This window comes from Prionailurus viverrinus, chromosome E2 (genome assembly GCF_022837055.1).
Source record: "Prionailurus viverrinus isolate Anna chromosome E2, UM_Priviv_1.0, whole genome shotgun sequence".
Taxonomy (NCBI): Eukaryota; Metazoa; Chordata; class Mammalia; order Carnivora; family Felidae; genus Prionailurus; species Prionailurus viverrinus.
In genome coordinates this window covers 27,452,682-27,466,730 of record NC_062575.1, presented here as the reverse complement: position 1 = coordinate 27,466,730, position 14,049 = coordinate 27,452,682, and the positions used below count along the sequence as shown (strand labels likewise).

Genomic DNA, 14,049 nt, shown 5'->3' with positions numbered 1-14,049 from the left:
ACAAAAATCCATTTTCCAAATAAGTCATACCAACTATCATGACAAAACTGAGGGGTCATCTATTAATATTTGAAAAATATTTAAACTAGTGTTCATATTGAAATTATGTACTAGTATATCACACTAATTTCAGAGATAGTCCAAGTTGACAGTAAGTGGAGAGGCAACACTACAGACCACTGACATAATCATGGATCCTTCTTATCAAGGAGGTATCATTGAAGATTTTTGTGATTAGCGTGTAAAATAGAAGCAAACAACATCACAGAGTTTAGAAATGCTCGAAAATGGAAAATACAAACATTGACCTAATTTATACACTGAAAAATTTTACACAAAAATACAGGCTGGACGCTTACGTTGATAATGAAAAGGTATAACTTCAGTGCCCCCTGATATCACCCAAGTTCAGAGGTCCACACATCCCATATGCATTATTCTTGCCCCAAGAAGCTGAAAGTGGTTGACTTTAATCAAACATCAAAATTTTACTCTACCCATAGTGCATGAAAACTATGGAGACAGAGATCAAACTAAATGCCATCAGGAAACATATATCCCATACTATGGGGTATTCTAAAGGAGAAATGATCCGATTACTTCATCAAATCAATGGCAAAAGTTATATTTATTTCTAAAGTTTATTTCTGAGAGAGAGTAGGGGGAGGCAGAGGATCCAAACACGGCCTCAGCACTGACACCAGCAAGCCCAAAGCAGGGCTCGAACTCACAAACCATGAGATCATGTCCTGAGCCAAAGTCAGACACTCAACTAAGCATCCCAGTCACCCCTAAAAGTTATTATTTTAAAAAAGAAGAGTGAGAAAAGGAAGACTTACAGAATAAACTATATGAACCCTGTCTGGACTCTTACTCATACAAACTGTTAAAAGACAATTTTGAGACAGACTTGAATGTACAGCTATGTTAAGGAACTGTTAAATTGAATATGACATTTTAGTTTCACAAAATAAATACTGCTATATACATTAGACTTAACAGAAAAAAAAAAATCAATCAAGCCTACAGATACAATTTTGCTAGCACCTGGGAAAAGGATACACTTTCTTTTTTTTTAAGATTCATTATTTTTGAGAGAAAGAGAGAATCCCAACCAGGCTCCGTGCATTCAGCACAGAGCCCGATACAGGGCTCAAACTCACAAACCATGAGATCATGATCCAAGTCAAAATCAAGGTTGTATGCTCAACCAACTGAGCCATCCAGGCGCCCCAAGGACACATTTTAGAACAAACTACTGCTTGGGGTCAATCTTTCAGAACAGGGATCAGCAAACTGCACCCACAGACCAACCTCACCCACTGCCTATTTCACTAAATGTTTTCTGAGAGAGCTACATCTGTATTCATACTGTGCTACAATAAAGAGCTTAAGTACTTGCTACAGGAGACTATATGGTCAGAAAACCCAGATGTTAACTAAACCTTCACAGGAAAAGTTTACCATCTCTTCTTGACTTTAGAAGAACTGGAAATATCAAAAGGGCTTTAAACTGCCCTAAAAAACACACCCATAGCACCCAAAATACAGAGGATCATCTGTTCCATGTCAGAAAAGGATCTCAGAAAACTACAGTTAGGAAGAAAAGAAACATAAAGTAGTTACCTTTGGGGAGCAATCAAGCCCATGTCCCCTCTGTTGAGTGAGTGTGTGAGAGCGTGTTAGAGTGTTTGAGAGAAGGGGGGGGGGGGGGCAGGGAGGGAGGGAGGGAGGGAGGGAGGGAGGGAGGGAGGGAGAGAGAGAGAGAGAGAGAGAGAGAGTGTGTGTGTGTGTGTGTGTGTGTGTGTGTGTGTGTGTGTATTTCAACAGTAATGGAAGTACTTTCACCATCCTTACCTCATATTCCTAGAGAGGAGTGACTTGAGTTCCAGGAGAAATATACTGGGCCAAAGTCTGATTCTCCCTCAGAAATTAGGAATTGGAACTCAAATAAACTAGGTAATTTAGCTGAAAGGATTAGAATGGATGGTTTGGCCAACTTGAGCTACTTACAAAGGAAAGAAAGCAAGTAAATCTGTAGGCAGAAGAAAAGGATCTAATCTAAAGGAGAAGTACAAACCTCTTTTCCAATATTTGACAGTTTCAGAGAATACCCAGTGGCAGACCTTAGAGAGGAAAAAATGTTAACTAACTAGTGCCAATGGGACTAAAATTAGATTTTTATCCATTAACACCCATCTAAAAATTTAAAATCGGCTCACTAAGAATACTGTTTCAGTAAAACCTTTTAACTATGTAGTTGCTCCCTATTAATTTTCTACTGCAAAAAAGCACAAGTTATCCTTTCAAGAAACGCTAGAGGAGAGTGTTTACCATGTGGCAATTTCTCGATTGTCATCCTCTGGTGGTGCTTTCAGAATATCAGTGGCAACCGTGTGACAGGGATAGTCAGCAAAACAGAAGATCTCTGGATTTATAAGGGAATGCTGAATAAAAGAGAGCTGGAACAAGAGGAAAAAAGTCCTTACCACCATAAATGACTGCAAATGCTATGAAAATCTGAAACATTTTCATTCAGCTAATCTCAATCTTAAGGTTACTAGAATGACAATTTCCCTTTAAAACATTAACTTTCTGCTCTTTTGAAGCCAGACAATTCAAACAGATGAAAGGTATGAGATAAAATGGTGTTGGAGACAAATAGTTGGGGAAACGGTTTGCTTCACTTAGAGTTTGATTAGTACTAAACTACGATAAACCAACATAATAATCTTTTCAAAACTGACAGTCTCTGCTATTCTGAACTACACAAAACAAATTCTATTTTAAAAGAATGTTTTAATCAATGGACAGATGGCACTACATAAGGAATAAGTCATTATGTGCTTCCTCTTCCAAAGCTAAACACCATCAGCTCACCTGGCCTTCTGCATGTTTCCAAGGTCTATATATGAGGTCGACTGGGAACACTTCCATTCCTAGACCCCTCTGAATGCCATAAACCACATTATGAAGTCCTTTACTATCACGAATTTGAAATCCAGGATGGTCCAGTTCATAAGTTACTTCCTTGAAATTCAAACTCGGGTTCTAAAACAGAAAAACATTTCAAAATCGAATGAATGGACAAAAACTGTAAACATTTTTATGCTTTATCCAAAGAGCCAAATTAAATCTGAAATTAAATTAATATGTTCTAATTATAAACTCAAAATAATCATTATCTGGCATTTCTAGAGACTTAGAAAAGTAAATACTTCATATTCAAAATAAACCAGCTCTTCTAGCGAGGCACTCCAACCTTTCAGTTCATGACATATTTCTGACTATGGGAGTATGTAAAAGGGAACTCTCTCTTCCCATACTTAGTTCAACTAACACTCCCATCCCAGTCTGGCAAAACTCTTAAATCAATGACTCGGTTTTAAGCCAAGATTCTACTAACTTGGAACAAAGTAGCAAAGATAAATCAATTATCCCAAATACCATTATTTTAAAAAAGGGATTTTTAAGTTTATCTTTCGAGAGACAGAGAGAGACAGGGCCAGCTTGGGAAGGGCAGAGAGTGAGGGAGAGAAACCCAAGCAAGGCTCCATGCCATCCACACAGAACCCACGTGACTCAAGTTCACAAACTATGAGATCATGACATGAGCCAAGATGAAGACTTGGATGCTTACCCAACTGAGCTACCCAGGTGCCCCTCCCCAAATACCATTCTTAATTAACTAAAGATCTCCCCAGAAAGTATACCAATTGTATCAGGAAAAGTGGTTTAAATTCTTTATGTCAAAATGATTGAAAATTCCATTGAAAAAACGTTCTATGAAAAGGTACTCAACAAAAATCAGTATGAGACTCCTTAAGAAAACACAAAGCAAAGTTAACCAATTTATAGAAGATAATTTACCACTCTGCACAAAGTACTAAGTTTATTTTATGCTTAAAAAGAAAGAGGCTGTCCACACTTTGTATTTAAAACTCTTCAAAGCATCATGGTCAGTTTAGTTTTGCTCCAAGGTGACCCCTTTCAAGTCATGAAGACATTAATGCTTGCTTTTTATAAAAGTAACAGTACAGGGACGCCTGAGGGGCTCAATCATTTGAGGGTCCGAATCTTGACTTCAGCTCAGGTCATGATCTCAAGGTTTGTCGTTATCAAGCCTTGCGTGGGGCTCTGCACCAACAGCACGGAAACTACTTGGGATTGTCTCTCTCCTCTCTCTCTGCCTCTCTCCCAACTAACTTATTCTCTCTCTCTAAATAAATACACTTAAGAAAAAAGCAACGGTACAAACACAAACTTCAAATTAAGTACTCACTCCAAGCCAACAAGAGCACTGAGAAAATAAGATTGTTTTTCTTTCTAAAATTTGCTTCAATGACTGTGACAGAACAGAACCATTAATATACTATTAAATAGCCTTATCATAGAGACGAATTTGGTAAATCCACAGGCTACTTTGGTAAAACTGTAAGAATCCCCTGTGGTTTCTTCCACTTTTCGGTGAGCAATGGAGAAAAAAAAAATCATTGACCCAAAATGTATCTGAAATGGTTTCCTGCTCCTGTCTACAAAAAATGTACAGAATGGGCACCTGGGTGGTTCAGTTGGTTAAGCATCCAACTTCGACTCAGGTCATGATCGCATAGTTTTTGAGGTCAAGCCCCACATCGGGTTTACGCTAAAAGCACGGGGCCTGTTTCTCTCCCCACCCCCCCCCCCATGCTCGCTCTCTCAAAAATAAATGTTAAATTAAAAAAAAAAATTTAATGTACATTTTTTTTAAAGTACAAAAAACCCTAATATACGAGAAGAAAAAAGAAGAAGGAAGAAAACAGGTTACTAACTCAAGTGTTCAAACCCACAGTGTAGGCACTCCATTTTATAGCCTTTTACAGTCTCTGAAAACAGAAAATAGGTTCAGATAACATGAAAATACTGTCCTTGTCTGCAATTTTTAAAGAGAAATTATTTTCAGTAGGGCAATATATTTTCAATAGGGCAATAAAGTACAACAATGAAACTACTGAGTGAAAAGGGCATGTTCTTCACTTCTGCATAACAACCACAGAATAAAAACAACAGTAACTAGTGTATCTGTACATGCAACTATGGCTGTCTTTTGCTTTTCATTTTCCAAATTTTCTGCCATGATCAAGTATTATTTTATCCTATTACTAAAGGAAAATAGGTCTGAACACTGTGACTCCACCTACTACTAAGAAAAATTTAAAGATCCATAATGTTAATAGTAAGGTAATACAGACAACCGTAACCCAACTCTATCTATAAGTTACAAACATGGAAAATTAAAACGGAGGCTTAGGATAGCTAAATGACCTGACACAAAGAATGTTATAAATATGTATATGTAGTCTTTAATGTTATATTTTGTTCCTTGACATTTTATGAATGAGACTAAAGATATTACACCTTGACTACACTATTCTCCCAATGACTAAATTTCATCACTCCCTTTCAAAATTTCCAAGTTTCATTCCTACATATTTTATTTAAGCATTTTAATATTTTAGGAGAAGTACTTTATCTGGGGGCCAATTATTTAGTTTGTGGATATTCTAGAAGTGAAAGTCGTTAAGAGAAGTATGGATTTTTATTATCCTTAGCCACCATAAAAAAAGGTAGCAAGATTTCTGTTGCACTTCCCAGAAAATTTTCAGAAGGCCTCCTTTCTTGGTAATTCTTTATACAATTAATACTATGAAATAAAGCTGTCCCTCCAAACTAACCACACCAGGACTCCACCAAATCACCTCAGTAGTATCACTGAGAACTGCGCAGCAACAACTCCTAATGAACAAAACTGGTATTTGATTATAAACCATCTCCAGTACATAATCATCTTGGACACTTCATTACTTTGGAGCCAATGAAGTCAGGAACACCAAAACACTACGGCTTATTCAGCAGAATTTTATTCGTTACAGTTTGCTTTCTTTGGGCTACATCATATTAACATAATGAATATAAAATCATGATTACATGTACTCACCAGTTCTTTGAGAACATCAATCAAGACTTCTACATTCCACGTGTGTGCCTGTGCTCCGTCACTTTTATCTTTTCCATCACTCCAGATCCCACTGCCAGGAGCAGAGATACTCTGTGCAAGTAAAATTTGAATTAAACAAAACCAACTACTTAATGTGTTCAGCTCTGGTTGGTAGAACAATCAATCATACTGTAACTTAATAAATAAAGAGGGCAGGACATTAATTCAAATTGTATAATAGTTGACTTCTACACTTACCTGTAATGGAATTCCATCTGTCAATCCTGAATGAGTTCGAGCCATCATTCCCAAAACCCTGGCAACCTGGGCAGCTGTAACCTCCCGGACACCGAACTGCATGATTATATTGCGACATTCTTCAATACTGAAACAGAAAATAAACTTCAGAAAAATGTTTCCACCCTTCATACCAAAGATAAGAAATGCTAATATAAAATAATCCTTAAGTGAAATCCTTAGACTTTTACTAATACCAGCTTCGTTCCATGTTACTTTCATATAGCTACGTAACTAAGAAAATGGGAAAGCTTTCTTTCCTTTTTTGCTGTATCCATATTACAAGGTAGATATGAGCTGAATCTATCATGGCAACCATTTCGTAACATATGTAAATCAAAACCATCAGGCTATATGCTTAAACTTGTACAGTGATGGGTATCAACTATTTCTCAGTAAAACTAGAGAGAAAAAGGAAAATGGCAGAAGTTTAAAAGATCAGTGGAAGAGGGGCGCCTGGGTGGCTCAGTCATTTAAGCGTCTGACTTGTGATTTTGGCTCAGGTCATGATCTCACATTCATGAGATGGAGCCGCATGTCCAACTGTGCACTGACAATGTGGAGCCTGCTTGAGATTCTCTCTCCCTCTTTCTCTCTGCCACATCCCTGCTCGCAAGCTCTCTCTCAAAATAAACATAAAAAAAAAAAATCAGTGGAATAAAGTATGAGCCAAGAGTAATGATTATTTTTCACAAAGACAAATAAAATTAACTTCTTCCATCTTCAACATGAATCAAGTTACTCTTTAAAATACTGATACTTGAGGGGCGCCTGGGTGGCTCAGTTGGTTGGGCGGCCGACTTCGGCTCAGGTCGTGATCTCGCAGTCCTTGAGTTCGAGCCCCACGTCGGGCTCTGTGCTGGCAGCTCAGAGCCTGGAGCCTGCTTTGGATTCTGTGTCTCCCTCTCTCTCTGCCCCTCCCCCGTTCATGCTCTGTCTCTCTCTGTCCCAAAAATAAAATAAAAACGTTGAAAAAAAAAAAAGTAGAAAAAAAATTTTTTTTAATTTTTTTTTTTCAACGTTTATTTATTTTTGGGACAGAGAGAGACAGAGCATGAACGGGGGAGGGGCAGAGAGAGAGGGAGACACAGAATCGGAAACAGGCTCCAGGCTCTGAGCCATCAGCCCAGAGCCCGACGCGGGGCTCGAAATCACGGACCGCGAGATCGTGACCTGGCTGAAGTCGGGCGCTTAACCGACTGCGCCACCCAGGCGCCCCGAAAAAAAATTTTTTTAAATAAAAAAATAAATAAAATACTGATACTCGAGGGGTGCCTGGGTGGGCTCGGTGGGCTCAGTGGGTTAAGCGTCCAACATCGGCTCAGGTCATGGTCTCGCAGTTCGTGGGTTCGAGCCCCACATCGGACTCTGCTGACAGCACGGAGCCTGGAGCCCGCTTTGGAATCTGTGACTCCCTCTCTCTCTACCCCTCCCCTGCTAATGCTGTCTCTCAAAAAATAAATAAACGTTAAAAAATTTTTTAAAAATGCTGATACTCGGTGTGGGGGAGGGGCCGCCTGAGTGGCTCAGTTGGTTAAGTGCCCAACTCTTGGTTTCGGCTTAGATCATGACCTCATGGTTCGTGGGTTCGAGTCCCACACATCAGGCTCTATGCTGACGGTGCAGAGCCTGCCTGGATTCTCCTTCTCCCTCCCCAACTTGTACTGTCTCTCTCAAAATAAACAAACTTCTAGAAATAATACATACATAAATATAAAATACTAACACACAGGGGACCTAGCTGGCTCATTCAGGAAAGCACAGGATTCTTATTAATCTCAGGGTCATGAGTTTGAGCCCCACGTTAGGTGTAGAGATTACTTAAATAAAGTTTTAAAATAAAATAAAATAAAATACTGATACTCAAGGTGAGTTTGATTATTCTGGTATGAACATAGCCTTGAAAATGTACCCTAACTTTGCTACTTTACACCTTGGAAGTTTAACTAAACAAGTTTTATGCCAGGCACATACACATACCCACAAACACATTTTCAAAAATAAATGTAGATTTGGCTCGTATGAAGAGTTTTTAAAACATTAAAAGCTGGGGCACAAGGGTGGCTCAGTCAGTTGAGCGTCCAACTTTGGTTTCAGGGCATGATCTGATGGTTCATGAGTTCAAACCCTACACAAGGCTCACTGCTATTAGCACAGAGCCTGCTTCAGATCCTCTGCCCCTCGGCTGCTGTCTATGCCCCACCCCTGTTCATACTCTCTCGCTCTCAAAAATAAACATTAAAAAAAAAAAATTAAAAGCTACATTTAAAGTAAAAGCAAAGCACATTAATATCCTTAATTCCTCTCAGGAAAATAATGACAATCCCCTTTATCAAGTCCTGAGTGCTACCAAAAGGGTGAAACTATCTCCTTGGGGGCCCTTCACAAGTGAGAAAAACATTCAAGAGGAGGCTATAAAACAGGGAGAAAAGGAAGGTACAGTGGGGATTTGAAGGTTCAGGGAGGGAAGAGAAAGTTAAACTCATGAGGTAGGAAATGATACAATTTCCATAAACACTTGCCTCAATGCTCTCTCTCCCCCAAAAGCTAAAAATGTCTATCCTAGCAACTAGGCTAGGAACCTATGATTTCTAAATTTGGGAAACTAGAGATAAAGAGACAGAAATTTAGCCACCATGATATTTACAGCTGTCACCAAAACTAGTAGAGGCGTATCTCGGAGATTTTGTAGATTCAGTTCCAGACCACTGCAATAAAGCCAAATGAATTTTTTGATTTCCCAGCATGTAAGTTATGTTTACACTATACTGTAGTCTATCAAGTGTGCAACAGCATTAGGTCTAAACAAAATGTACATACCTTAATTAAAAAAATACTTTTTGCTGGAAACTGCTAACCATCACCTGAGCTTTTGGTTGAGTTATAGATAACCATAACAAATACAGTATGAAACACTTTGAAATACTGTGAGAAATTATCAAAATGTGACAGAGACACAAAGTAAGCACGTTATTGGAAAAATAGTGCCAACAGACTTCCTCAACACAGGGTTGCCACAAACCTTCAATTTGTAAAAAGTGCAGTATCTGCAAAGCACAACAAAGTGAAGCACAGCAAAATGAGGTATGCCTATATGTGGAAGATTAAATTCGGAAGTAAAATTCTTAAGAGGCAAAGATAATAGCACATTAAGTAATGTTAGCAACTTGCCTTCAAGAATTACATCATATTTGGCACAGGAGTAAACAGAAGTTTAGTGTATCTTACTACCAACCTTGCACAAAAGCCATAGCCTACTTCCTGCATGAAATCAGCCAAGGAACTCTCCATCATGGTTTTAGCTACCCCTCCGGAATCAGGCAGGATCCTGTCCATTAGAATGTCCCGTTTTTCAGGGTATAAAAGTGGTGCAAGCACCACGGGACAGCGTTCCTGAGGAAAATCTGAAGGAGGAAAAGATTGTAATTGTTAAACTGATGAAAAACAAACTATTCTCATTTACTGTCTTTAAAAGCCCCCAAATCTGAATCTTCCACAAGTTCATGTTCAAAGGTTATTCAGTTTTTTCCAATCCAGCTAGCCCAAGTTACAACTTTAACACCAACTCCAAAATTTGAATATTTGCTCATCACAAAAATTGCTCAAGTATATTTGTTAAGTTTTTATGCTAGGATCCCAATATCTGGTGGCCAATTCACATCCTAAATATTACTTTAAAATTTCACAAGATTAACTATCAGTTCTCATACAAAGAAAGCATCAGAGACCATCGAAATATCATTGTCTATTTGTTTCATTGATAAGAAAACTTATCACTGAGAAAGTTAATGCAGTTTAAAATTCAGGTATTTAAACATCAGAAAGCAAAGTAACAGTGGAAATGGACAGTGGTTAGTTTATTATCAAGACTTGTTCTAGGGATGCCTGGGTGGCTCAGTCAGTTAAAAGTGGTGATCTCACAGAGTTTGAGCCCCACATCAGGCTTCATGTTGATAGCGTTGAGCCTGCTTGGGATTCTCTCTCTGCCACCACTTCTCTCAAAAAAAAATAAATCAAGTTTTAAAAAAATATTTAAAAAAAAGATTTGTTTCAAAAAGACTACTTATATCTCTAAAAGAAAGATGGGAGAAAAGAAGAATGGCAACAACAGAAGCCAAGAGTTCTCTTAGCATAGCATTTCAAATAGCCAGATAGGCAAAGTGGGTATATCAATAATGACCAATTTTCTTAAGTAAAAAGAACATGTCATCACAGTGTAGTCTCCATCACCCTAAGGGAGAAAAAAGACTACATGGAAATATACCAAGTCTTAAGCAAGACTGTATCTACATAACAATATTACTACAGTTACGTTCATTTTATACCTTTCCTATGAGGCTTTAACTTTCATATTTAAAATTACAAATTACTTCCTCAAAAAATTACCAACTTATAGATAAATCATGGTCTTCACTTATATTCTAAAATCCTTGTCACGAAATCATCTTTTGTAGGCAACAGACACTCCTTTACCTCTGCGCAGCGTCTTAAGAAAAGCGTCTATTTGTTCCTGTCCAACTCCAAAGGCTCCCTTCTGCCCAAAGAGGAGATGGGAGAGGAGGAGATGTAGGACCTCTATTGCTATATCTTGGAAGCCACCTTCTTGATTTCCACTGACGTCTGCGTCAATGTAAGAACGCAGAAGATCAGGAAGCTTCTGTTTGATAAACTGGGCAGCTAAAAGTCAGGTAAACCAAAAATCACAAGTTACTTTAACACCACAATGGGTAAAGAGCCACATCAGAACACAGATGACCATCATTCTTATTCACCAACTCACCCTTCATCCTCTAATATTTTCACAGTTCTAGGTGGCAAGTATAAAATAAGAGACCAAAAAACTGCTGGGGGCTGGTAGGAGGGGGAAATGGAGAGCTGTTCGGTGGGTATAGTGTATCAGTTTTGCCAAACAAAGAATTCCAGACATCTATTACACAACAATGTGAATATAAGTATTACTGAACTATACATTTAAAAATGGTTATGAAGAAGGGGGTGCCTGAGTGGCTCAGTCAGTTAAGCACCCAACTCTTCATATCAGCCCAGGTTGTGATCTTGCAGTCCTGAGATGGGAGCCCCACGTAGGCCTCTGCACTGACAGCATGGAGACTGCTTGGGATTCACTGTCTCCACCCTCTCCCCCACTCATATTCTCTCTCAAAATAAACATTTTTTTTTAATTTAAAAAAATTTAAAAAAAAATTTAAATGTTTATGAAGGTAAGTTTTATATTATATTAGGTTTTACTATGCATACACACATTCATAAGAGAGGCCAAAAGAAAATCATCTTAGATTATCTTACTCTCTAAATCTAAACTATGGTGCCTCAAGATTCAAAAACTCATGGATTTTAAAGAAATAACTTCACTACAGGATCTCTAAGAAAAAAGAACTTACCAAAACCTCTAAGATCTGAACTGGAAGAATTCAAGAGGGCAAGGCCAAAAATTACCTGAAACAAGAAGGGTTAGATTGATCAAAGAGTCGACTGGCTGTTTTTAATTCCAATTTTGCATGTATCTCTTTTTAAATCACATACCTCTTGTACTTTGCTTAACTTGAGAACTTTACTCAGCTGGGCAAATAAGTGGGGTGCAGGCTTTAAACTCTGAAACAAACCAAACTTTATTTCAAAACAAGAAGAACTTAAAAAACAAGACAAACTTACGATTTTCAGTAAGTTTATAAAAGCATCTATTCACCCAATATGGTGCTACACAGGAGTGACATAATTCTGTAGTGTTGCTAGAAAGAATACACCAACTCCTAGAACTATGGACTGACAAGCCTTTGCATGATCTGGTTTTAGTTAAGGTTCTATTTATGATCAAATGAACCATCTTGATTTTGTTAGAAAACTAAAAAACCCTAAAGTAACTACTGAGATTTTTAAATTACAACGTGTCATTATGATATCAAGATTTAAGGTCTTTTCAGAAAGTCACATCCTTAGGACTACTAAAGATAAAAGCAATACCAACCTTCTGATAGTGCAATGGATTATCAATGGCATAGGACAGCGTCGAGATAAAATTTGGCTTTGTAATCAGCGACGCACACTCCTGAATCAGAAACTGAGTCTTTAAAAATAAAAAGTGAATTTTCATTAGCATTAACATTCATCTTCTTCACAAACAGATGCAGAGATGCTCAGAACAGTGAAGTGTAATCCAATATTGGGTTTGTTTCTACATTATCAAATCAGCTCTTTAAAATCACATTTAAACTCGCAGAGTCTATTAGCAGCAAGTGTTAAACCAACATTTCTACAAAATAGAGTCCAACGACAAGGTATCTATAAGGAATAACATCATGACAGATTATTACCAGATTGAAAATCAAGCCAAAGAAACTCAATCTAGAAAAAGACAGTCCTGGGGCACCTGGGTGGCTCAGTCGGTTAATTGTCCAACTTCAGCTCAGGATGTGATCTCACAGATCATGAGCGCCAAGTTGAGCTCCATGCTAACAGCTCAGAGCCTGGAGCCTGCTTCTAATTGTGTCTCCCTCTCTCTGCCCCTCCCCTGCTCGTGCTCTCAAAAATGAATAAACATTAAAAAAAAAAAAAAGTTTTTGTTTTTTTGTTTTAAGAAAAAGAGCCTCTCTCTCTGCCTTACTTGTCAAGCAGTATTCCCCCCCTCATTCCTACTTCCTTCAGGCAGGCCTGATCCCCAGCACTCTAAGCCTGAACTAGGTAGCTGTAAAGCTCTGCAGTCAGGAAGGAGAAAGAAAGGAAAAAAAAAAAACAAGTCCCAATACTTCTTAGCCATTCAGCTGAGATTACCTCTGGATGATTTGTGTATGTCACTTAATACACACACTATGCCCAAAATGCAATTTGCTGAACAATTAGATCTAAGTAAACATAAGCTCTGTAAGCCCCAATACCTGATGAAAATCTTTGCCACTGCTTTTACCATCGCCACTGAAATCCACATGCGAAAATAGGCAGCGTAATAAATGCCTGTCTGCCTCAGGACCGTGCCGATTCACAATCTAAAAAGACCAAAAATATGAATTTATAGTCAACATTAAGGAGGATTGAAAAACGTGGGGTGCCTGAGTGGCTCAGGGGGTTGAATGTCTGACTTCAGCTCAGGTCATGATCTCACAGTTCATCAGTTCAAGCCCTGCACTGGGTTCACTGCTGTCCGTGCAGAGCCCACTTCCGATCCTCTGTCCTTCCTCTCTCTCTCTGATCCTCCCCCACTCACGCTCTCTCTCCCAAAAATGAATAAATATTTTTAAGGGGATTAAAAAAGTCTCTAGGCAAATCTCAATATTAATTTTTCATGTTGAATAAGAGTTATTGGAATTAATGAAATAGAGGTACCCATATTTTATAATTAAAGGTTTTTTTTAATGTTTCCTACAGTCACTGGCAGGAAAAAAAAAAAACAAAAAAAACAAGAAACTAACCAGTCCATGTATATAAAACTGTGTGCACTTTGGTCAACATCTAAACCAAAACACCAAGTAACATAAATGACATGTAGTAAGAATATTAAAGTGGCTGTTTTTTTTAAGTTGTAAGCAACAATTTTGTAACAAACTGGAGCTGTAAGAGTTATCACTTTTTCTGTGCATTATTTGTACCCTAAATACGTAACCTGAAATTTAAGACAACTGTAACTCATTACAATAACCTACAAGGCAAGGCCCTAAAAAAAAAACAGTCTGACTTCAGTACTTTATTTAGATGCTGCCCCTGGGCTCTATTAGTTTTGTGTTGTTTCTCAAATTTACCAATGTTACTGCTATTCTAATTAGAAA

At 38.1% G+C, this 14,049-nt stretch overlaps 1 protein-coding gene across 7 annotated transcripts in view; it reads right to left on the bottom strand.

Moving 5' to 3' along the window:
• CNOT1 (CCR4-NOT transcription complex subunit 1) overlaps positions 1–14,049 on the bottom strand; it is a 103,518-nt gene that overhangs the window by 45,396 nt on the left and 44,073 nt on the right. For all 7 annotated transcript variants that reach the window (XM_047834785.1, XM_047834788.1, XM_047834787.1 and 4 more), the window contains exons 3-12: positions 13,165–13,272; positions 12,258–12,356; positions 11,816–11,884; positions 11,674–11,728; positions 10,748–10,951; positions 9,510–9,678; positions 6,236–6,362; positions 5,978–6,088; positions 2,881–3,051; positions 2,335–2,462 (exon numbers count right to left, since the gene is read on the bottom strand). In XM_047834785.1, coding sequence (XP_047690741.1) covers positions 2,335–2,462; positions 2,881–3,051; positions 5,978–6,088; positions 6,236–6,362; positions 9,510–9,678; positions 10,748–10,951; positions 11,674–11,728; positions 11,816–11,884; positions 12,258–12,356; positions 13,165–13,272 — 1,241 coding nt within the window. The remainder of the gene's footprint in view (positions 1–2,334; positions 2,463–2,880; positions 3,052–5,977; positions 6,089–6,235; positions 6,363–9,509; positions 9,679–10,747; positions 10,952–11,673; positions 11,729–11,815; positions 11,885–12,257; positions 12,357–13,164; positions 13,273–14,049) is intronic.